The sequence below is a fragment of the Lacerta agilis genome, chromosome 9 (assembly GCF_009819535.1).
Source record: "Lacerta agilis isolate rLacAgi1 chromosome 9, rLacAgi1.pri, whole genome shotgun sequence".
In the NCBI taxonomy this organism is placed as follows: domain Eukaryota; kingdom Metazoa; phylum Chordata; class Lepidosauria; order Squamata; family Lacertidae; genus Lacerta; species Lacerta agilis.
Genome location: NC_046320.1, coordinates 66829516 through 66851796, shown reverse-complemented (window position 1 = coordinate 66851796; position 22281 = coordinate 66829516). Strand labels below are relative to the sequence as shown.

General features: G+C 43.9%; 1 protein-coding gene across 1 annotated transcript in view; it reads left to right on the top strand.

Moving 5' to 3' along the window:
* CTNNA2 (catenin alpha 2) overlaps window positions 1–22281 on the top strand; it is a 519756-nt gene that overhangs the window by 378135 nt on the left and 119340 nt on the right. The window contains 1 exon segment of the mRNA XM_033160941.1: window positions 12222–12374. Coding sequence (XP_033016832.1) covers window positions 12222–12374 — 153 coding nt within the window.

Genomic DNA, 22281 nt, shown 5'->3' with positions numbered 1-22281 from the left:
ATGATTATTTTTTTCTTTTGATTCTCAGATTTTTGTTTCCTTTTAATGAAACTTCCTGACATTGATAAGATGTACAGACACTGTTTTTTTCTCAATTTTGGGTAGTGGGTGGGCAGAAACTAATTTGCCCCCTCTTTCAGTGTTTGCTCTCCCCACCAGAAAAATTCCAGTGGGTGTACCTCCTTGCCATTGTCACCGCTGCTCATTCTTCTGTGTCTAATCTTCCTACAAGGGGAAAAGCGAGATGGGAAGATTCTGTGGCTCCCTCATCTTTAGAACATTTGTTGTGGCTGCCTATGTCTGTGTTCTGCCAAAACTGAGGGCACCAAGCCTATGCCTGTTGGGCTGCACATCCATAGGCAGGGTGTAACGAAACGGATCTAAGTTAAGGGATTTTCAGAAACCCACGGTGTTTTATGAGTTAATGGGCACCCCAGTTTGAGTGGCAGGTATCTCATGGGAGACGGGACATTCCGCTCTTTAAAAGGAGGGAGCAGCCGTTAGAGAGGGTGTGTGGTGACTGGAAGAAGGAGGGTGTGGGGCCAGGATAGTGGTGGGTAGGTTATGATAGGTTAGGATAGGTTGAAGATGTGTATATGATGCTGAAAGAAAGAGTTTACACTGTTATGAAACTAAGCTTATAAACCATTACTGAAACCGTTATGTTCTGAAAGGAATAAAGACTTCTTATTGTTGAGCTAAGAAAATATCGTCGTTCGTTTGGTCCAGCGAGCTATGTATGCTCATGAGTGTTAGGGCGCCAACAAGTTGGCGTGCTGTAGCGCAGCAGTCAGTCAGATAAGCCAAGGTCGAACAGTCCGGGTCAGAAGCCAGCCGAAGTCAGGAATCAGTATGGGGTCAGGAGAAGCCGAAGTCAGAACAGTCCAAGTCAGGAACCAGCCAAGTCAGTCAGGGAAAAGCCAGGAACCAGGAACAAGCCAAGGGTCAGGAACAAGCAGAGGGTCAGGAACAAGCCAGGAGCCAGGAACAAGCCGAGGACCAGGAAGAAGCCAGGAGTCAGGAACAAGCCGAGGGTCAGGAACAAGCCAGGATCCAGGAACAGAAGAGCAAGAGCAACCACGCACTCAGCATGTCAGTTGCAGGTGCTAGTGAAGAGAGGAGCTAGCCTTTGTTAAGTAGCTGGCCTGCAACCACGTTTCTTACGAGATGCAGCTGCCTCTAATTGTTCCCTGCATCTCTCAGCTCTACGCTCTACAGCTGAGAAGGGAGGAGGGGAAGGGCTGTTTCTCTCCTCACAAGGGCCTGATTCTGGCTCGACGTCTTCCTCCTCCTGTTCTAGTCTTTCCCCCTCTCCATCTGACTCTTCCTCTTCCGAGGAGTGCTGCCACCAGTCTTCTCCAGGTATGAACTCCTCCAATTCCCCAGGTTCTTCCGTGGGTGCAGCCTCACCAGGGGGGGCTTGCCACCACTCCTCCTCATCTGGCTCAACCCTGACAATGAGGAGGTGAACTCAGGGAAAGGACAAAACTGATCTGCAGGGTGATAGTTTGTGTCTTGGAGTTCCCTCAGGAGGGGCTAGCGGGCAGAAACCCTGGTATTGCCACAGAGTTGCTAAGAGGGCTTAGCTAGTGAGGGATCTAATGAAAGAGAGACCCCAAACTGTAGGCAAAGAAGAGTTTAACCGCTGAAGCCCAGAGCGGAGGATATAACCGGCCACGGCCGCTGGACAGGAAAACTCCCGTTACTAAGAGATTCCCAGATTATTAATAAAAGGGAATTGACATCACAGACGGACCTCAGAGGGACAGGTGGGGTGGATTGAAATTTGACCCAGAACACCTGATTAGAAATTCACTTAGTAACAAGGGGAGAGTGTGAAGTGGAGGTTCGTCGCACAGGGCTTTAGAATGTGTGATGGTTGGGTGGTGTCAGGGAGTAGGGCCAACAAATATGATGAGGGTGATTTTATTATTTATATGCCGCCCATCTGACTTGGTTGCCTTAGCCACCCAACAAAATATTTTAAACACAGTAGAACACCAGCCATTCAAAACTTCCCTGAACAGGGCTGCCTTCAGATGTCTTCTAAAAGTCAAATCAGATTGACATCTGATGGGAGGGCTGCATTCCACATAGTGGGCACTACTGAGAACCTCTGCCTGGTTCCCTGTAACTTCACATCTCCCAGTGAGGGAACCACCAGAAGACCATCGGAGGAGGACCTCAGTCTACCTCAACACACACAAGTGTCCACTCTGCCATCGAAGCTATCTCCTTCCCCTAAATACATCAATCAGTTCTCATAATGAGAAACGTTCATTCCCATGGAATAAAAAAGTGAGACTGGGAAAGTGGAAATTTTCCGCTTGTCTCCTAGGGGCTGGCAAGTGTTATTTGGAACCTTTTGATGTATAGTGCTCCCTTAACCTTCCCAGCGCTTACCACAGTCAATACCTTGATTAACGCTAATGCTTAGCTTGGCTAACTGCAGGCGCCGGCCGCCATTTGGAGCAATTAGTAAATATTTAATAAATTCCCTTAGTTTCAATATCTTTTTATGGGGCTGCATCAGCCATAAAGCACACCCAGAGCTGTTTGGTGCTGGATCCCTGGCCGTGTTGCATCATTTTGTGGTGACAGTTATAGCAGTACTCAGCTTGTGGACTGTGCTGAGCAGTTGTGGCCGGGCAGGGGGTGCTTTCAAGAATGAAATCGGTGTGTGCCGCTTAAACATGGAAAGATCTGTAACCCCAATTCTTTGTGCCAATATGCCCAGCTACTCTGCTTAAAATAATTTGTTGTAGATTAGTCATTTTTGAAGAAGCGTACATGTTTGGAAACCTTTATATCACAATGAGTCAAGGCAGTGGAAGAAACCAGCTGCCTGTGTAGCAAGAGGAACAAGCACAAAAATGAAGTTCCTATCAAGAAGCCCTGCTTGTGTAGAAACCCTAAATCATTTCAGGTAGGATGCAGGCAGCTAGATTATCTTCCTACCCCTCCATTGTGAGTTGATTTGTCGGTCACAAAGCCACGGAATTCCAAATTCCGAAACAATTGGAATTAGGTTGTCTGAAGGAGTCTATCAGTAATGGACATTGCAACCAATGCTGCCGGCATTTAACCAGTGCCAGATTTACGTATAAGCTAAACAAGCCAGAGCATAGGGCCCCACACTCTTGGGCCCCCCCAAAAAAATTTAAAGGGGGAAAAAACTATGTACATTTCCAAAATATAATATAAAAAAACAAATAAAATAAAACCTGCATGCAGCAACAGTGTTTTGTTTTCTGTTGTGTAGGCTCCTATGATGTAACTAATGGGCCCTGCCTGCTAGCCTGCTCCCTAAAATATCACTGGTTTGCTCATTTCTATATCAATTACTTTGATAAAATACACATTTTGTTATGTGCAAAAGGCTTTGGATACCTATTAGGTCCATAAATTACCATACAGCATATATATTTCAACACAAAACAGCAATAATTTGTTGTTGACAAAGGACATCTGGACATATACAAATGGCCCCATTACCTTCAGTAGCTTAGGGCCTCATCAAAACTAACAACTCCCCGAGGGAGCTGGTGTTTGTCTGCAGACAGCTGCCAGGTCATGTGGCCAGCATGACTAAGCCGCTTCTGGCGAACCAGAGCAGCACACGCAAACGCCATTTACCTTCCCACTGGAGCGGTACCTATTTATCTACTTGCACTTTGACGTGCTTTCAAACTACTAGGCTGGCAGGAGCAGGGACCAAGCAGTGGGAGCTCATCCCGGCGCAGGGATTCGAACCGCTGACCTTCTGATCGGCAAGCCCTAGCCTCAGTGGTTTAGACCACAGCGCCACCCACGTCCCTTGCATTTAACGACCCTTAGGAACATAGAAAGCTGCCCTGACACTGACTCAGACTATTGGTTCATGTACTGACTCAGACTATTGGTTCATGTACTGTAGCTTGGTATTGCCTACACTGACTGGCAGTGACTCTCCAGGGTTTCAGGCAGGAGACTTCATCAGCCCTACCTGGAGATGCTAGGGATTGAAACTGGGACCATCTGCATTCAGAGAGGCCGCCCTACCACTGAGCTGTAGCCCTTCCCGATGGATAATTGTGGGAGCCCACCATTTCCTTGATGGTTAACTTCTAGCAGCCCAAGAAGTTCTTTGGCTCAAAGTCTCACTTCTTGCATAGCTTCCAACATTTCTCTGATGAAAATAGGGATGTCCCATTCCATGATAATTTTACTATTTATCCCCCACAGTCCCAGCCACTCTGCGCTGCTTCCAACATACAGAAAAGCATAATAAAACATTAAACATAAAAACCTTCCCTATACTGGATTGCCTTCAGATGCCTTGGGGGGTTGGATAACTCCACACCCTCCAACATTTCTCTGATGAAAATAGGGTCATCCTACCATACCCTCCAACATTTATCCAATGAAAATAGGGGCATCCTAAGGAAAAGTGGGACATTCTGGGATCAAACAGAAACCGGGATGGCTTCTCTAAATCAGGGACGTTCCTGGAAAATAGGGACACTTGGAGGGTCTGTTCTTGGTCAATGTTGGGGGTGGAGCTAGTCATCTATATGTCCTTTTTGTGCTGTGTTTCAATTAAAATTCACCTCTGCATTGATTAAATCGCAGCACAAAAGAAATCCTGATGTAATAGTGCGACCACACCAACACTGGTGCTTTTTTATGAGTTCCAGTCAATTTTGGGGAAGGTCTATAACACAATGGCAGAGCATTTGCATGCAGAAGGTCCCAGGTTCAAGTCCTGCCATCTCCAGGTAGGGCTGGGAATGCCCTCCATGCAGTCACAACCAGTCAGTGAAAACATTACTGAGCTAGGTTGCATATGCTGACATAGTATATGATTGCTGAAAAATGCAGGAGGGGAAAGAGCTATTGTGCTTGGGTCCTGCTGGTGGGTTTCCCACAGGCAATCTGGTTGGCCACTTTGGGAACGGGATACTCAATGTGATGAGTCAGTGGTCTTATGTTCTATACCAGTAGGCATCTTGGACTGATTATAAGGCAATGTATAAATCTATTTTAAAAATTAAAACCTGTAAGTTAAGAGCAAAGTATTACTATTAATCAAATTTCTTTAGCTTCCCTTGAAATGCTTACAAATGTCCCACTGAATCTGGGATCTTCCAAATTTGCCTGTCATTATTACCTACCTCATTCTGTCAATATGGAGTGGACCAGACGTACGGCATGTCCGTTTTGTGCCTCTTCGTGATTCACAGCTTTCCTTTTTGGTTCCTCGGCAAAAAATAAATAAATAAATATTTGTGCTCTTTTATGAGCACAATTCCCAGATCTCCCCCGCACCTTCCAGTAATACAGCCTTTGACTTGAAGGTACAATTTCTGTCTCCAGGTGTGATTAAGTTGCAGTGGAAAGGCTTGCTTCTGTTTGTGCCACTCAATATTTGATTGCGCCCACACAATAGCCAACACAAGTCATAGGGTTGTCAGTGGGTTCTCAAGACACCGCAAACTAAAAGGGAAACATTGGAAACAATGTTGTTTACAGCGGTTGCAAAGAAAGGTTTGACAGACTTTTGTTAGTGGTGATCTCTGCAGCCCCAGACACTTGATGGAAGTATGACCATCAGTTAGAGCCATAAGTCTTCTATTATGTTATTAACTCTCCATAACAGAAACTGACAATTTAATTCCCTTCATGACAGTAAGCAGCAAACAGGTAATCTGCATGTAATAATAATAACAATAACAAAGTAGTAGTAGTAGTAGTAGTAATAATAATAATAATAATAATAATAATAATAATAATAATAATAATAATTTCTTTCTACCCCGCCCATCTGGCTGGGTTTCCCCAGCCATTCTGGGTGGCTCCCAACAAAATTTTAAAAATAGAATCAAAATTTTAAAAATAGAATCAAACATTAAAAACTTCCCTAAACAGGGCTGCCTTCAGATATCTTCTAAAAGTCAGATAGTTGTTTATTTCCTTGACATCTGAGGGGAGGGAGTTCCACAGGGCGGGTGCCACCACCGAGAAGGCCCTCTGCCTGGTTCCCTGTAACCTCACTTATCACAGGAAGGGAACCGCCAGAAGGCCCTTGGAGCTGGACCTCAGTGTCTGGGCTGAACGATGGGGGTGGAGATGCTCCTTCAGGTATACTGGTCGGAAGCCATTTAGGGCTTTAAAGGTCAGCACCAACATTTTGAATGTTGCTTGGAAACATACTATTTGTGTGCATCTGTGCAGGTTAAAAACATTATAGAACAATAAAAAGTGGCATATTGAAGGTCAGTTTAACTTCTGAATGCAGTTAGAACTAGGGCTGGTAAGAACTGCTGCTCAGTGGCGGAGCACGTGATTTTCATGTTGAAGACCCCAGGTTCAGTCTCTGGCATCTCCAGGTAGGGATAAGAGTTCCCACACATGCAGCTTTCTACGTTCTTCAACTGGAAAGCCTACTCTATAAAATTTCCAGTGCACCTCATCTGGGCTATTGTGGCCAATTTGCAAAATCACTTTATAACAGGTTCGGGTGCGCTGGGTGCAGAGCCTTAGGGGTGCTGCAGAGGGTGCCACAACTATGATTTAGAATGGAACACAAGAGGCAGCGGGTGCCAAATTTTGGTGTCACACAGGGCTCTGCTGAAATTTGAGGTCCTAAGGTCTGCCATGGAGTGAGCTAGATGGACCAATGGTCTGATTCAGTATAAGGCGGCTTCCTATGTTTCTGATGACAAAGTAGCCCAGAATGGGGCAGAGGGAGAAAGAGAAGCTTTTCCCGCCAGCTCCCCACTGCCTATACAAGACACAGAAACCTACCCTCATGATATGCCATTAATTGCTTTAGGTTAAAAGTATGTTGTTGTAGAATGTGATACAGTGTTTGGGAAAATTCCGAGCACTTTCCTGGTCACTTGGGCACCTGGAAAAAAAAATAAAGTTGGTTGCTCAAGTGTATGTGACACAGAGTGTTTCTGCCCATCCGCCACCACGACTGCTGCAGGCAAACTCCAGCAAATGTTTTCGGGGGGGGGGGGGGGAGAGCTGAATAATGAATTGGAGCACACCTGACTTGAATCAGTATTGCATGTCATTTGTACTTAATAGTAGACGTGGTAATAATATTTAGCATTTATATAAGGGATTTCAAGGGTTTTCTGTCATACACCAGCTGAGTAATCCTTTCAAAGCCCTTGCAAGGCAGGTCAATATTGATTATCCTCATATTACAAATGGGGGGGGGGCAGGGAGAGGTGGGGCTCAGGCTGTACAAATAGCTGCTTGCTTACACCCCCCTCAAAAGTCTACGGCTGCCGCACAATTTGATTATGTATTTTTCCGTGATATTTCTTGCCTACACCGTGAGTTCCCAGGGCAGGTTACAACAATACCATCGGGCACTGATAGAATCGAGGGAAGGGGTTTTAAAAATTATTAAAACAAGTCAGGACTTCCCAGATCATACACTTAGCCACTACGAGCAGGGCATGGTATATTGTATACTGCCCACTTCTTTATGGAGCCGGTGATAGCACCTGCTGGTCATGGTTCCAGCAGGAGATATGAGTATGAGTGGACCATTTACCACCAAATAGATGCCTTTGTGCTTCTTGGCAGATGACACTGGGGACACAATAGCAGGGGTGGTAAGGAGAGCAAGTGGTCTAGAGATGGGCATTGTTCTTGTGTAGAGTTCTCTGTGGAACTCTGTATTTCCCCTACAAACAACTGTGCTCCTCCAAACACATCCCCCATGCTGACTTGTTGGAGTGGACCTGTGGATGCTGATGCCAAAACGAATTAGTAGGCCTCCAAGGTGTCACAAGACTCCTTGGTTCTTTCTTTCTTTCTTTCTTTCTTTCTTTCTTTCTTTCTTTCTTTCTTTCTTTCTTTCTTTCTTTCTTTCTTTCACAGCCTGGGACTACTGGTAGTTTTGCTGGCCTTAAGGAAGAATTGCAAGAGGAACCTGGTCTTTGTTGCAATGCATGGGTGGGTGGGTGAATAAGATTAGCTTTCGAATGGTTATTTACATTGATGAATGGCCCTAATTGGATAGAATAGACTGGTTCTGCTGAGCTAATACCTTTGAATATCTTGTCTGGGGCAATTAATATTCCCTTGTCACGCATCCGTTCAAGCTATTAGAAGAACGCCTTATGTTCACACTCCTGTCACATTTAACAAATGATTTTGTCAAGACATTGCTTATAGGCTATTGTTGATAGATTGCTAAATTTTTGGTATCCCATTACATATGTAAAAGCTGTTAACTGTACCTTTCAACATGCATACAAGGGCACTTCAAAAGCTCAATTCACAAAGACATGACACTTGTTTGCATGAGAGTGCAAATAAAATTTTCTTCTGATAAAAATTGGGTTAATCTAGTGTAGAGAAGTGAAAAGAAGACGTGCTGATATATAGTTTTTGGTTCTCTTTAGAACAAAACCTATGGGTGATATGCAACAATGCTTTACTTAGAGTAGACCCATTAAAATTAATGGACTTCATTTAGTCATGTTCCAGAATTCCCATGGGTCTACTCTAAGTAGACAAATTTCAAGGATGGTTAAGTCCACTCAAAGGCGACTATGGAGTTGCGGTGCTCATCTCACTTTCAGGCTGAGAGAGCCGGTGTTTGTCCACAGACAGCTTTCCGGGTCATGTAGCCAGCGCGACTAAACCATTACTGGCGCAACGGAACACTGTGATGAGTGCCAGAGCACATGGAAACACTGTTTACCTTCCCTTCACAGTGATACCTATTTATCTACTCATGCTGGTATGCTTTTGAACTGCTAGGTTGGCAGGAGCTGGGACAGAACAACAGGAGCTTATCCCATCATGCAGATTTGAACTGCCAACCTTCTGATCAACAAGCCCAAGAGGCTCAGTGGTTTAGACCAGTGTTTTTCGACCTTTTTTGGGCAAAGGCACACTTGTTTCATGAAAAAAATCACGAGGCACACCACCATTAGAAAATGTTAAAAAAATTAACTCTGTGCCTATATTGACTATATATAAAGTAATTTTTCAATTTTTCCCACGGCACACCAGGCAACATCTCGCGGCACACTAGTGTGCCCCGGAACAGTGGTTGAAAAACACTGGTTTAGACCACAGCGTCACCAGTTCCCTTTACCTCTACTCTAAGTAAAATATAGTAGACTGAAGTTGAGTGATTCCAATTGCATGTTGGAAATGTGACCCAATTGTAATCCTAACTTGCATATTATAGTGTCACCTGCATAATGAGCCACAGTTTGCTTTTTGCCGCTGCGTCACACTGATGACTCACATCAGGCTTGTGGTCTAGTAAGACCCCTAGATTCTTTTCACATGGCAATCCAGGTGTCCCTTGTTCCTGCCTAAGTGCAGAACCTTCCATTTGTCCCTATTGAAAATTATTTTGCTAGTCTTGGCCCAGTTCTTCAATCTACTTAGGTCATAACGAATCGTGATTCTATCTTCTGTGGCATTGGCTACTCCTCCCAGTTTGGTGTCATCTGAAAATTTGATGAACATCCCCTCAATATATTCATCCAAATCTTTTACAAAAATGTTGAACAACAATGGGCCCAGCTAAAAATGTTGACATCAAACTTCTTATCCAGCAAATCATCACTATCTGCCAAATGCCTAAGAATATATGTGTTTTCTTGGTGTTGAAAAGATGTTAATGATGGTGCCAGGTGGACTTCACTGAGGAGAGTATTCCACAAATGGGGAGCCACAAATGAAAATGTTCTCCCCTTTGTTTCCATCCTCTAAACCTGCCTCAGAGAGGGCAACCAGACAATTGCCTCAGATGAAGATCTAAGGGTCCAGCTAGGTTCATACCAAGAGATTTTCCAAAAGAGGTGGTGTTTTATTTTGTTTTTTAATAAAAACTTTTTACCACATTGGTGTGATAATGGTTCTTGATAGAGGATCAGATTCGTAAGTGTAGACTAGCATGTTGATTTCATTTGAAGTCAAATTATTTTTTAAAAAAGAAATGATTAGCATTAATTTAACAGGGTTGTTTTTTTAATCATCTGGTTTTATTGATGGAACCTCTGAAGAAAGTGAAGGAAGTACTGCATTTGCAGCAAAAAAACCCTACATGTCTTTGAAAGTAAACTAAGAAGTTAAATATGTGTGTATGTGTGTGTGCTCACACACGCACACACATACACACACACACACACACAGAGAGAGAGAGAGAGAGAGAGAGAGAGAGAGAGAGAGAAGCCAAAATATCATTTTAAAATAACAGCACCATTTTCTCTTGTGTCACTCTAGAAACTACACATTAGTCATACTTTGTCCCATTTTTTGTAAGGTAAGGAAAGATGATTGAATCCTTGGGACTGCAATAGTTCGGTGATCATGTAACATTCATTGCTTAGTGCATTTCCTTAAGGTTTGGGGATATAATTCTTATTAAACACGAAAAGCTGTGCACTCAAAGCCAACAGGCTTGGAGCCATGTAGCCTGAGGGTCTAACAAGAAATTAGTCTCATTTAATCATATATCTCTTGGGTGGACTGGGGGTCAATTAAGGCAATTGCTCCGGTTTGTAATCCACCACAGAATGTTTTAGCTAGGCAAGGTACACAGATTGCATTGGTGATTCCTGTGGGGTTAACCACAATATATACCTAGTGAGATTCAGCTAGGCAGAAATCTGGCTGATGTTGTTCTCATTTAAACCTTCTAGTCCCCAACATAGAAACTTATTCCTCTTCTCATGCTTTCCTCTTTGTGCAACCTAATCTGCTTCCTCCCAGCTTTTTCTTCTATTTTGACTCACATAGAATAGTTGAAGTAGAAGGTAACTTCTACCTCCATTAGCTGACATACATCCCTTGTTATCCTTTCTCCTCCCATTCTTCGGTGTCTCACTGTGGTCCTTGGGACAGAGACACACATGCTTTCTACTAATTCTGTCTTGCTGCAAAGCAGAGCCTACACTGATAGTTCTGTAAAACAAACATCCCCGAAATCATTTAGTTCAATGGCTTCCAAACTTACCTTCTTCTTGAGAGTTTTAGTGGATCACATAAACACCCCCCCCCCCCGCCCATTGTAGCTATTGTAATGTTCTGTGCTAGATGCGTTGTGGCTTTTAAGTTTACTTTTATTGCTTCTTCCATTTCTTATACACTGTGTGCTATTGCACTGGAATTCATTTTGTAATGCAACATAATGCAATGTAAGAAATAAAAGAAGCAATAAAATACAATTAAAAATCGATATAGATGTTTCATGCAATGGGTGTTCCATCACCCCTCTTCAACTACCAATCCACAAACATGTTGTGGACCATCTGAGCAAACCTCACAGACCACTGGTGGCCCACCGACCATGGATGGGGAACCTGTAATTTATTCAACTCACCTGTACAAATCCTGGGTCTCCTTATACAGTCGTACCTCGGATCACAAACGCCCTGGAACTCAGACGTTTTTGGCTCCCGAACACCGCAAACCCAGAAGTGATTGTTCCAGTTTGTGAATGTTCTTTTGTAACCTGAACATCCGACGGGGCTTCTGTGGCCTCTGCTTGGCTACAGGAGCTTCCTGCAGCCAACCAGGAGCCGCGATTTGGTTTTCAAATGTTTTGGAAGTCGAATTGACATCCGAAACGGATTCCGTTCAACTTCCAAGGTATGACTGTACATGTCAAATAGGGTCTCTAATTAAGGGGATTCCAGCCCCCTTTCCAGCCCCTTCTCTACAGGCTGTGTGTGAGAGCTTGTGTTACATTATACCATCATAAGATTTCCTTTCTCAGACACCAAAATGTCTTGGGTTGTATTTAAGGTCTGTAGCAATGAGGATCAACCTTCCCTACAGGTTCCGTGTTAAGAATTTCATTTATTTTATCTTGACATCTTATACATTACACTGTCTTGATAACTACCCTGAACATTTTGGAACTGAGTGCCCAAAACTGAATGAATTTAATGAATAAGGCTTCAAAGGGATTTTTTTTTAGTCGAAAGAAATCTGTGACCGCTCCCTTCCCTGGTCAGTGCTATCTACTTAATCAGCTCCTTGGATTTTTTTTATATATTTTTTACATTCAGGTTGGTTCCATTTGTTCTTAATGCAAAAAAATGAAGGGAAAGGCTAAAAACCAATTCTTACAATACCTTAGTAAGGGACGGCAAATGTATTTATAATGGCAAATGGCAGATCGATGTCGTCGGCACCATGTACAGATAAATGTTCAGCCACTTACTGCTCTCTGCTTTGTTTTACCACAGCTCCGGAAAGCAGTGATGGATCATATATCTGATTCTTTCCTCGAGACCAACGTTCCATTACTGGTTCTCATCGAAGCAGCCAAGAGCGGTAATGAGAAAGAAGTGAAGGAATACGCTCAAGTGTTCCGTGAACACGCCAACAAGTTAGTGGAGGTAAGTGCTCTAGCACCTTGCCTTGGCAGGAATGTGGCAAAACAGCAAAATGGTGTGTGAAAAAAGTAACTTGTGCAGCAAACGTATATATAATACACTTACCCTGGAACAAGCCCCAATGCACTCAGTGGGACTTGCATCAAAATAGTCGCATACACATTGCAGCTGCAAACTTTTAGTCTCAGCCACTACTTACTGTGAAGCTAGTGGGGTTGCCAACAATAGTGGCAACTTTGCACCTAACAGTTAAGTTGTGATTTGTTTTAGTCGTGGTTTGTTCAACAAACCACGTGCATCCCGTAGATCAGCAAACAAGCCACAGTTCTTGCTTCAATTCCCTGTAAACAGTAAGGCTGTTTTGATTGGACATAAAACCAAAACAATAGAGTTTAAAAGCTATGGTTTGTAAGGCAACCACAAACCACAGCTTTACATCATGATTTGTTGCTAGGAAACAAGCCATATTTAGTCTACTTTGCTGAAACAAAACATGATTTAGCATTATATACAAACCAGGACACAGTGTGTGTGTTTGATTGTTTTTTACTTCAGGAGAGGAGATGTCTTAGGTTTAGCTTAGTTGAAATCTATTTACTTCCTCAGCTTAGCCCTATAGGGCCTTATATTTCACCACAAGCTTAAACTGCAGCCAGTCGATTGAGGGCTAGCTCATATTTCCTGTGTCTTGTCAATAAATGCCTCCAATATCCACCAGTAGATTTCACTTAAATCTTTGCCAGCCAAGCAGTACAGCAGGGAGGCTGTCTGTACCAGGCAAAGGGCCAAATAGATGTTCCAGTGCACTGTAGCTGACACAAATGGATTAGAAAGCACATTGGGTAATTATTAGATTGTCTCTCCAAAATAGTTAATGCAGTATTAAAAAGAGGATGCAGGGTGGCTTTCTAGTGAACGGTCCTTATATGCCTAAACTCAACGTAAGATAACCAGAAATGCAGTTGTGTTTCTTTTAGACTTAAAGGTTTACATCCTTGGAGGGTGGAGTGGTTTCAGGATCTCCACCTAAAGATTTATTGCATGCATTGTGTTTCCTATAACACTCCTTGTTTGGCCTATTCTCACTGAAGCTGGAACTGCGCAAACCTCCAGGCTCCTGCAGAGAAGTTCACTGCCCTTTTGCTCCACCCAAATACTTAGCTAGGAGAGAGCTTAACCACAAACCCATGTTCAGATGTCATGCTGAGACAAATCTTGGAATAGCTCAGGGCTTCTCCACACTTCTGCTGCTTCTCCCCGGGGAAAACCACTCTTCAGTGCTCAATTGGAGTAATCAGCAATTGGGGTTTTGCCTGGATTGCCATTTGTTCCGATCCATGCTAAAGAGTGGGTTTTCCCATGGAAAGGAGAAGGGCGAGAGGGAAAGTGCTGTGGGTCGGACCCATCCTTTCTAGGCATGGCCAGTGTTTTTTTTTTTTCCCCTCCTCAGGGGGTACTCAAGGGTACGCAGTCCTGGCACCTCTTTTTTGTTGTTAAAAAGTCTGGCACTTATTGTGAACAAACCCTCAGTCAAAAAAGACTTGGGAGGAGCAAAAACACTGCCAGCTCCTTTCCAGGAGTCCCCATCTTTTCATGGTCCCAGTAAGCTGTAATGTGGCTTGCCATGATTTGTCAATGAGGTTCCTGTGGCATGGGAAACCCTCTCACTGATATCTTCTCTGGGGTTGTGTGGCCACTGTAGATAGCACCAATCTCACTGTCATGTTTTCTGCCATGTTGGAGGACCACATGTTGGAGGTGGCCAGGGTTGGATACAAACCGACAGGGGGGAATGGATAGGTCCAGCTCCCACTCCCAAGGCTCTGGTTGGGTACTTTATCACTATGGAAACTATCCATGGCTCTCAGTCATGTAGGCTTTTCTTTCCTGCTTTCTGAAAGTGGCAGCCAAGTACTCCAAATGGTCATCAGCGAGAATGAGAAGGCTGATAGAACCTGAGCCTATAGAGGAAACAAGTAATCAAACATATGGAGCATTTTTTCCCCTTTGAATGATCTTCACATAGCAGGGAGATTTTTTTCCTTCTTCTTTCCTTTTTGCTTTGAAGCATCTAGCATAGCTCAGGAAAAAAAGAAAAGCAAAGCTCGCCAGGATTATATGGTTGCTGGGCTACCAAATGGGTTGCTAGTTCCATGGGGTGTTCAGGACTGAGATGACTGGTTTGTGGCAGGAGAGACTTGCTCACTCTCTTCGATTAACAGCAATTGAAAGTACATTTGTTTCTCAAGAGCACAATTATAGTTCCATTTTTGTTTTTATGTTCGCTATTGTTGCATGGAGTTACTGACCATTTCTTATTGACCTCCTTTCTCGGTTGAGTTGGCAGATCCTCAGTTGTATTGCATTGCTTCTCGTGCTACATTTATTTCAACTAAAATTAAAACATAAATGGGATCTCCCCCAAAATGCAGTTAAGACACACCCTTTAAGTGTCTGTTCTTTTAAAGGGCAATTGCCCCACTTCATAACCACAGTCTCCTAAGATGTGGAGGCATGGAGGGCTCTTGCAGTTGGCAGCTTTTAAACTGATTGTTCCCCCCCCAAAGGCAGGGAGGGGAAATTAAATTTCAGCCCCCCAGTCAGTGTCCTCCTCCCCTGAAAGCAGCAGCCCCCCAGTCAGTGTCCTCCTCCCCTGAAAGCAGCAGCCACTGTTTGCCACCTGCAAAGGAGGGGAGGGGAGGTTGAACTGGGACAGCTGCTTAGGTTTGGCCCTAAAAGGTTCCAGGGTCTCACTTACAAACCTGTATAGGAGGAAGCACTTCCTAAGTGCTGCTATTACTCTTAAAATAATTACTCCCCCCCCCCTGCAAATTTGCCAGTCTCAGCAGAGCAAGGAAGTTCTTACTTCCCTTTGGTCCTCGCCTGTTTGGGCTCGCTCTCCTTCAGAGCCTTGTTCTCAAAGACAGTCACTTTGCATTAATAAACTGCAATGGAGGATGTTGTGAAGCCTAACTCTGTACCAATCACTTTCCCCTCTTACAGGTTTCTAGGGATGTCCAAAATAATCAGCTGTCTGCAAAGAGCACTTGTTGGTGGCAAAGCTGTATAAGCCTATATTTTATGGTGATTAAAATTTGATATAGTGCAGGCAAATCAATAGACTCGCAAGGCAGGATAGTCATTTGCAACAGATGGAGCTAAAGAACAGCGCTTCTATTTCTGCTTTATAGTCTCTTTGTCTATTAGGCTCACAGGAGCTGTTCATTAATATCCCCTTGACCATACGGATGTCATTTGGGAAAAGATTTCTTTTGGTTTTGCAAAGTCAGGAAATGGCGTCGTCCCTTCGGTTTCTCCCTTGTGGAATTGTGGCACCTTGTTCTAGATGAGACTTGGTTCTATTTTCCCTGCTATGCCCTCACTGGATTCCCCAGCTTGCATTGAACCCCTTTCTCTGCATGTAAGGTCCAGCTATGTCACCCATTTTGCTGTACTTCCCTTTTCTTTTTGATTGCGTTCCATAAACCAGGGGCGAGGAACCTCAATCCCAGGGACCAAATGTGTCCATCCGAGACTCTTTCTCTGGCCTTTGGGACTGTCTCCCCTGGCCTCACTCCTCACTGCTCCATGCCCTCCTAAACTGATTTTGCCCAGCCGGAGCGTGTCTTTGAGCTTATATACTTTATCTTGTTTGATTGGATGGAGAAGCCTGGGGGTTTGTAGAAACCTCAGATGTTTTTGTGGACGAAATGTAAAAAGACACATCCACTGCTTTCCTGCCCACCACTGCCATATGGCCCCCTGAAGGCTGCACATGGGGGAATGTTGCCCTTGGGCTGAAAATGTTTCTCCACCCCCGCTGTTGTGTGAGAAGAGAAGGAATGAACGGAACTTGAGTGTCTCCTGTGGTATGAAAGAGAGTGAACCTCCTTTTGCAAACTGAGTGTCTGAGCAGGGCATCCAAGCAGCCATTAGTAGCATGTGTGTTGGGCTGGAACCGCCCTCCCAACACTGCTGCTCACTTGGAGTGCACAGGGCAGTTGTGAGGTCAGACAGGGGTGCGGATGTGAGTGCTCTCACTGGTGATCCTGCATATCACAGACCTCATAGCACCAGCCAAGTGCCTGGAGGACACTCTCCACTACTGGAAGGGGCCAGACCTTAAAACTTACATGTAACATAAAATCAGGTTGTGAATAGTTTTCTAATGTTAGGCTTCTCAAAGCATTCTACATTGTTTTGTCATGATCCTTACAGCTGGTAGAATTGTACTTTTGAGTGGGGATTGCAGAGGCTAAGTGGTGGCTTGCCTATGGCCACCTAGGAGGTGCACGGCAAAGGTAGGATTCAGGTGGGTGATGCCTGGCTCAATGGTTATGCCACTGTGCCACATGCTACCGGCAGCACTAGGCTTCTTATGAGCATGAAAAGCATCCCAGCACACCAAACCAGCAAAACCAAACAGCCGTTTATTGTGTATCTGCTTCAAGAAGTAGTACAATTCACCCACATTTTAGTGGAACTTTATTTCTGAACTGGCATTATTGTGAGAATGGAATGCATCCATGGAATTTGTCTCCAAGTGTGGCAGGAGGTGCTTGATATGTCGGCTGCTTGTCTATTCCCAATTCTCAATAAACACACACTGACTGCTCGACAGGTGGAATGACAGGAATGGAGACATATTTTGATCCTCCTATTCCCTACCTCCATCCCCCAAAATGAGCAAGGTAATAGTTTGATGTTCTTCTAAAACGATCTTGGTTTGTGCCTGAGGAGCAAGCATGGCTTGTGCCAGCCTTAGGTCTTGGCGTAAGACCCCAGGAGCTGGGGATTCTGGCAAGGAGACGATGCAATTGCAGATCCTGGCTGCAAAGCTCCCCCAGTGGCAAGCTGGGTTTGCATAAATGGGTCGAACGGGCTGCAGATGGAACGAGGGGACGGCCCAGACAGCTGGTGTTTTGCCGGTTTCAATGCATCCCTTAACAACCTTCACTGGCAGAGCTTGTATTCAGCAAGAGGAGTCCAGGGAGGTGACATGACCAGGACTAATTTGGGTGATAATAGCCCTATGAATTTTTTAAGCAGTGCCTTGGAAGCCATACATTACCCACTGCCATTGTAACATCTCCCCAGGGGTTGGAAGAGGGGGGCTTGCTTGAGCAGGTGTAGTTATGGGCTCCAAAACTTGAATCCACCCTGCATGAAGCTGCCTTTTAGTAGCTGTCCAGGAAGTTTATACCAGTGGAGGCTGCAACAGATAACAAAAGCCGGCCTTATTAAGAGGATGCATATCTGAGACCCCATTAATAAGGAGGAACTGTATGTAAAGGAAGGCAGGTCTATGAGGGTGTTTCGGGAGGTGTGACCTTTCTCTCCCTCCCATGGTGAGCCATGCCTGCCAAAATACCCCTCCCCCATCGCACCCATTGTGCCCAAGATCAGTTGCTTAATATTTGTTCAGTACTCTGCACACCAAGTGGTACCACTTGATTTATTCCTTGAAAGCATTTTCACGCCAATTTTCAGCTTACAAAAAAACAGTAGTAAAACAATCACCGTCCTCAAGCTTACAGTCTAAAAGACATGTGCAGCAAGGAAAAGGGACGGGGGGGGTTTTGGGGGGGGGAGCAAGCACAAAAACCAGATCTCAAAATTAAAGGTTTTAGGCTCATGCAGGAGGGAGGTCCTGTATAAATGTTCCATTATGAGACAACCCCCTGCACATACAGTAAAACTAGCACTTTCGTTTAGAAAGAGATCTTCCCCATGACATTGTAGTTTATATTAATTGGATGCAGGAAGCATGGCAGGTTTAAAAACATCCCTCTGAAAGAGGACGCAGAGAAAGACTTTCATTCTCTTGTCTTCCTTCGTGGCTCATACATTCTTACATGCCAGTCCTAACTATTTTTATTTGAGATAAATGGCAATTATTTATCTCTGTGTGCGTGCATCTGCATGTTTTGGATTGTGGTCTGAGTTGTTTATCTGGTGCATTTGAACCTTATCCACCCTCTGAAACATCCTTGGGAATCCTGTGGCCCTACAGATGTTGTTGGATTCCAATGGGAGCGTTTTGGAGAGCAATGGTTCCCCCATCCTTTGCTCTTAAGGACAGTGTTTTGGGGAGTTCCGCAGTAATTTTATCTTCTCGGTATAGGTTAGGCTGATGGACTCATATATCTGAAGCCATCCAATGAGATCTATAATTGAGCATTTGAACCCTGGTCTCCTTTCCAACACAAACACACACACACACACACACACACACACACTCCATGGCACTGCTTCTTGTGCTGGTCTTTAGCCATGTAGTTATTTATTCAAAATCCTTCAGCTCTTTCCTTGCCTTTTCCCTGTTAGTCATTGAATTTTGTGTCCCTTTATATACTCACAATATTGTGTTAACACAAACGCCTCCCCTCCTCATTTGATAGTCTCCCACTGTGAATAGCTGAAAGGGGGTGTGATATGTCTGAAGACAAGGAAAGTAGCTTCCTGCCCATTGGCCTCTTTTGGAAGAAGAAGAAGAAGAAGAAGAAGAAGAAGAAGAAGAAGAAGAAGAAGAAGAAGAAGAAGAGATTGGATTTGATATCCTGCTTTATCACTACCCGCAGGAGTCTCAAAGTGGCTCACATTCTCCTTTCCCTTCCTCCCCCACAACAAACACTCTGTGAGGCGAGGGGCTGAGAGACTTCAAAGAAGTGTGACTAGCCCAAGGTCACCTAGCAGCTCATGTGGAGGAGCAGAGACATGTACCTGGTTCACCAGATTACAAGTCTACCACTCTTAACCACTACACCACGCTGGCAAGAAAGCCAGATGTCCTTGTTTGTCTTACTAAAATGCCTGGCAAGTTCCAAAGGAAATGTTAGACATGGCAGAGATAGATGTTGGGGTGTGTGGGCAGGAGTGTGGGGAGAGGGGTTGGGCAGAAAGACATTGAATCCAGAGAGGGTAGCCATGCTAGCCCGTTGTTAATAAGGACATCAGAAGAGCCCTGCTGCATCAGATGAAGGGCCCCTCTGGTCCAGCATCCTGTTTTCACAGCAGTCAACCAGATGCCTATGAAAAGCCCAAAAGCCTATTGTCATAACTCATGTTCAGTTTTATTGTGTTGGGTTCCCTGTACACCTCATAGATGGGGCTGTGGTTAAGTGGCATGCAAATAAATAAAACAAGCAGGATCTGAGTGCAACATTTGTGCTCCTCAGCAACTGGGATTCAGAGATATATTGCCTCCTATTGTGGAAGTAGAACAAAGACATTGTGGCTCATAGCCATTGATAACCTTATTATCCATAAATTTGCAGTTTTTCAAAGCAATCTGGATTGGTGGCCATCACTGCGTCCTGTGGCAGTGAATTATAGTAGTAGTAGTAGTAATGATGGTGATGATGATGATAATAATAATAATAATAATAATAGTCAAAACAAAATAAAAAATAAAAAAATTCCTTCCAGTAGCACCTTAGAGACCAACCAAGTTTGTTCTTGGTATGAGCTTTCGTGTGCATGCACACCAAGAACAAACTTAGTTGGTCTCTAAGGTGCTACTGGAAGGATTATTATTATTATTATTTTACTATGGCAGACCAACACGGCTACCTACCTGTAATAATAATAATAGTTATTGTTGTTATTTGTTGAAGTACAACTGTGTTTGTTTTTTTAAAAAATACAACCATAGCTTGTTTCCTGTAGCAAAACCAAACAAGCGCCCTGTAGCACATTATGTTAAGCTTGAACTAGGCCTCCTTTGGATCAGGTGTGAGCTCTCTTCTGCACCAAAGATGCAGGTCAGTCATAAAACAAACCATTACCTTTCTGGCCTAGGAAGTCAGGTGGTACCAGAGGGCCAGCATGGTGCCAGCAGCTGCTATAATGCTCTTAGTGATACTGCCTCCTCTCAGCTTGGTAATATATTTCAGATAAAGTCCTCAACCTGAGCACTTAATAGCTATAAGAATTTTGTTAACCATGAAGCACTACAAGACTTGTGTGTGTGTGTGTGTGTGTGTGTGTGTGTGTGTGTGTGTGTGTGAGAGAGAGAGAGAGAGAGAGAGAGAGAGAGAGAGAGAGAGAGAGAGAGAGAGAGAGAGAGAATCTAGTTGTGGTAGTTTGGTTTCTGTTCCTGGAACAGGTACCATTATCTGAAATTTGCTATGAGTGCTTAATTAGACATAACATGGACACATTTGAAGCACTGATTCACAAAGCATTTTTGCTTATTTTTTATTGGAGGGAGGTTTTTGTTTTGTTTTGTTGTTAAGCTCTGTCTGTTTCCAGATCTCAGTGTTCTGTTTGTCTACCTCTAGAATGACCAAGGTTGCAAACATGTGCTCATTTGCTTGGGAATAAGCCCCCTAAAACACAATAGGGCTTCCATCTGAATCAACATGCATAGGGTTGGGCTATAAGAAATGGAAATCCAGCCATTGCCTTCCTGCCATTTTCAGCAAATAGTTATTTGTTTCTTAATAAAACTGCTTGCCTCTTGATTTGGAACATCCCCCGCTTCTGATACTGTGTTCTGTGATCTTCTCTCAGTAAACTCACTTACTAATACCTGCCTAGGATTATCTTTAACCTTCTTTCTAAATGGCTAATCCCTTTTCGTACCAAAGTTTGGAATGGAGAAAAGAGGAACAAACATTCCATTGGGTTGAACAAATGGAGAGGGCTGGATTAAAGACTCCTGCCAGTGGAGATTTGGGGCTCTTTCACTTTCAGGTACATTACCTTTGCAAACCGATGCACAGGCTTCTGTGCTGTCCAAGCTCATTTTGCTGTCTGTCCCTCTCCCCCCTTGTTTTGCAGGACATTAACATGGTGTCGCTGCACTGTATTTTCATGCTGGAAGTTGGAAATGTGGGGCTATTCCTTCCATCAGTCCCAGTTCTAAATAGTCTGCATTGGATTGGACACCCTGCAGAAATGCACATGTGTCACAAAAAATAACACACACAACCCCACATCCCACTGTGCAATGGGCAGTCCTCTTGTTGCAGGGCTGTCTGGTCCAAGCCCAATGGGAAGAGGGAACCAAAGGACTTTTGCCCATCAATGGTGAGCACCTGGAGAGAAGATTGAACCTGGTCACAGTCTTTCTCATTCTTCTATTTAAATTGCAACTATTTCTAAATTTCCATCTGTAACATAAGTTAGTTAGCACATCGACTTTTTGTGGCAAATCAGCAACCTCTTTTGTCCCCTCTTCTTGGAGGCATTCCTAAGTGGCTACCCCAACACTCATGGGCCACATTCACACCATACATTTAAACCACTATGGTCTCTAAAATTCTCCTCTCCTTCCCCTTGCAGTCTGATGGACTTCAGATGTGAGGTGCAAGCACAAACTTACTTGCTTTTACTTTTTACTTGCTATCATGTTGTGGCTTTGTGATTTAAAGAGGCTCGTGAGAACAAGTTTTGAGCCTCTACACTTCAGAATGAAGGATGATCCATGTTTTATTAGACTTTTCCAAATACACAATTAGTGCTCCTCCGATAGCTACATTGTATCCTGTCCAGGATACACTTAAATGTCTTGCTTGGTCATTTTTAAAGTTATCAATGGCAGCAGCAGCTGACATGCGGGGAAAGTTAAGGTTCCTGTTGCTGCAAAAGACTGAGGAATGTGCTCTTGGGTTTATGCAGGGAGGCGGCAAAGACCTCTTGGCTTGAAAAATTGCCTTTTTCCAATCCACCTGGCTGCTCTCATCCATTATAGTGGTGCAAAATATATTTGCCTAGACTTTCTGATGGACAATTAAGTTAGTAAAGAGCAAAAAGGGAAAGTTAGCAAGAAACTCAGTGGTGCTGGAACTTGCAGTGTGAAGACCAACTGGACTGCGATGTTCAGTGAATATTGGGGTTATGGGAAAATCCAGAGCATAGGGAGAAACAAACAGATGTCAACATAGCATGAAATGTCTTCTCAGGA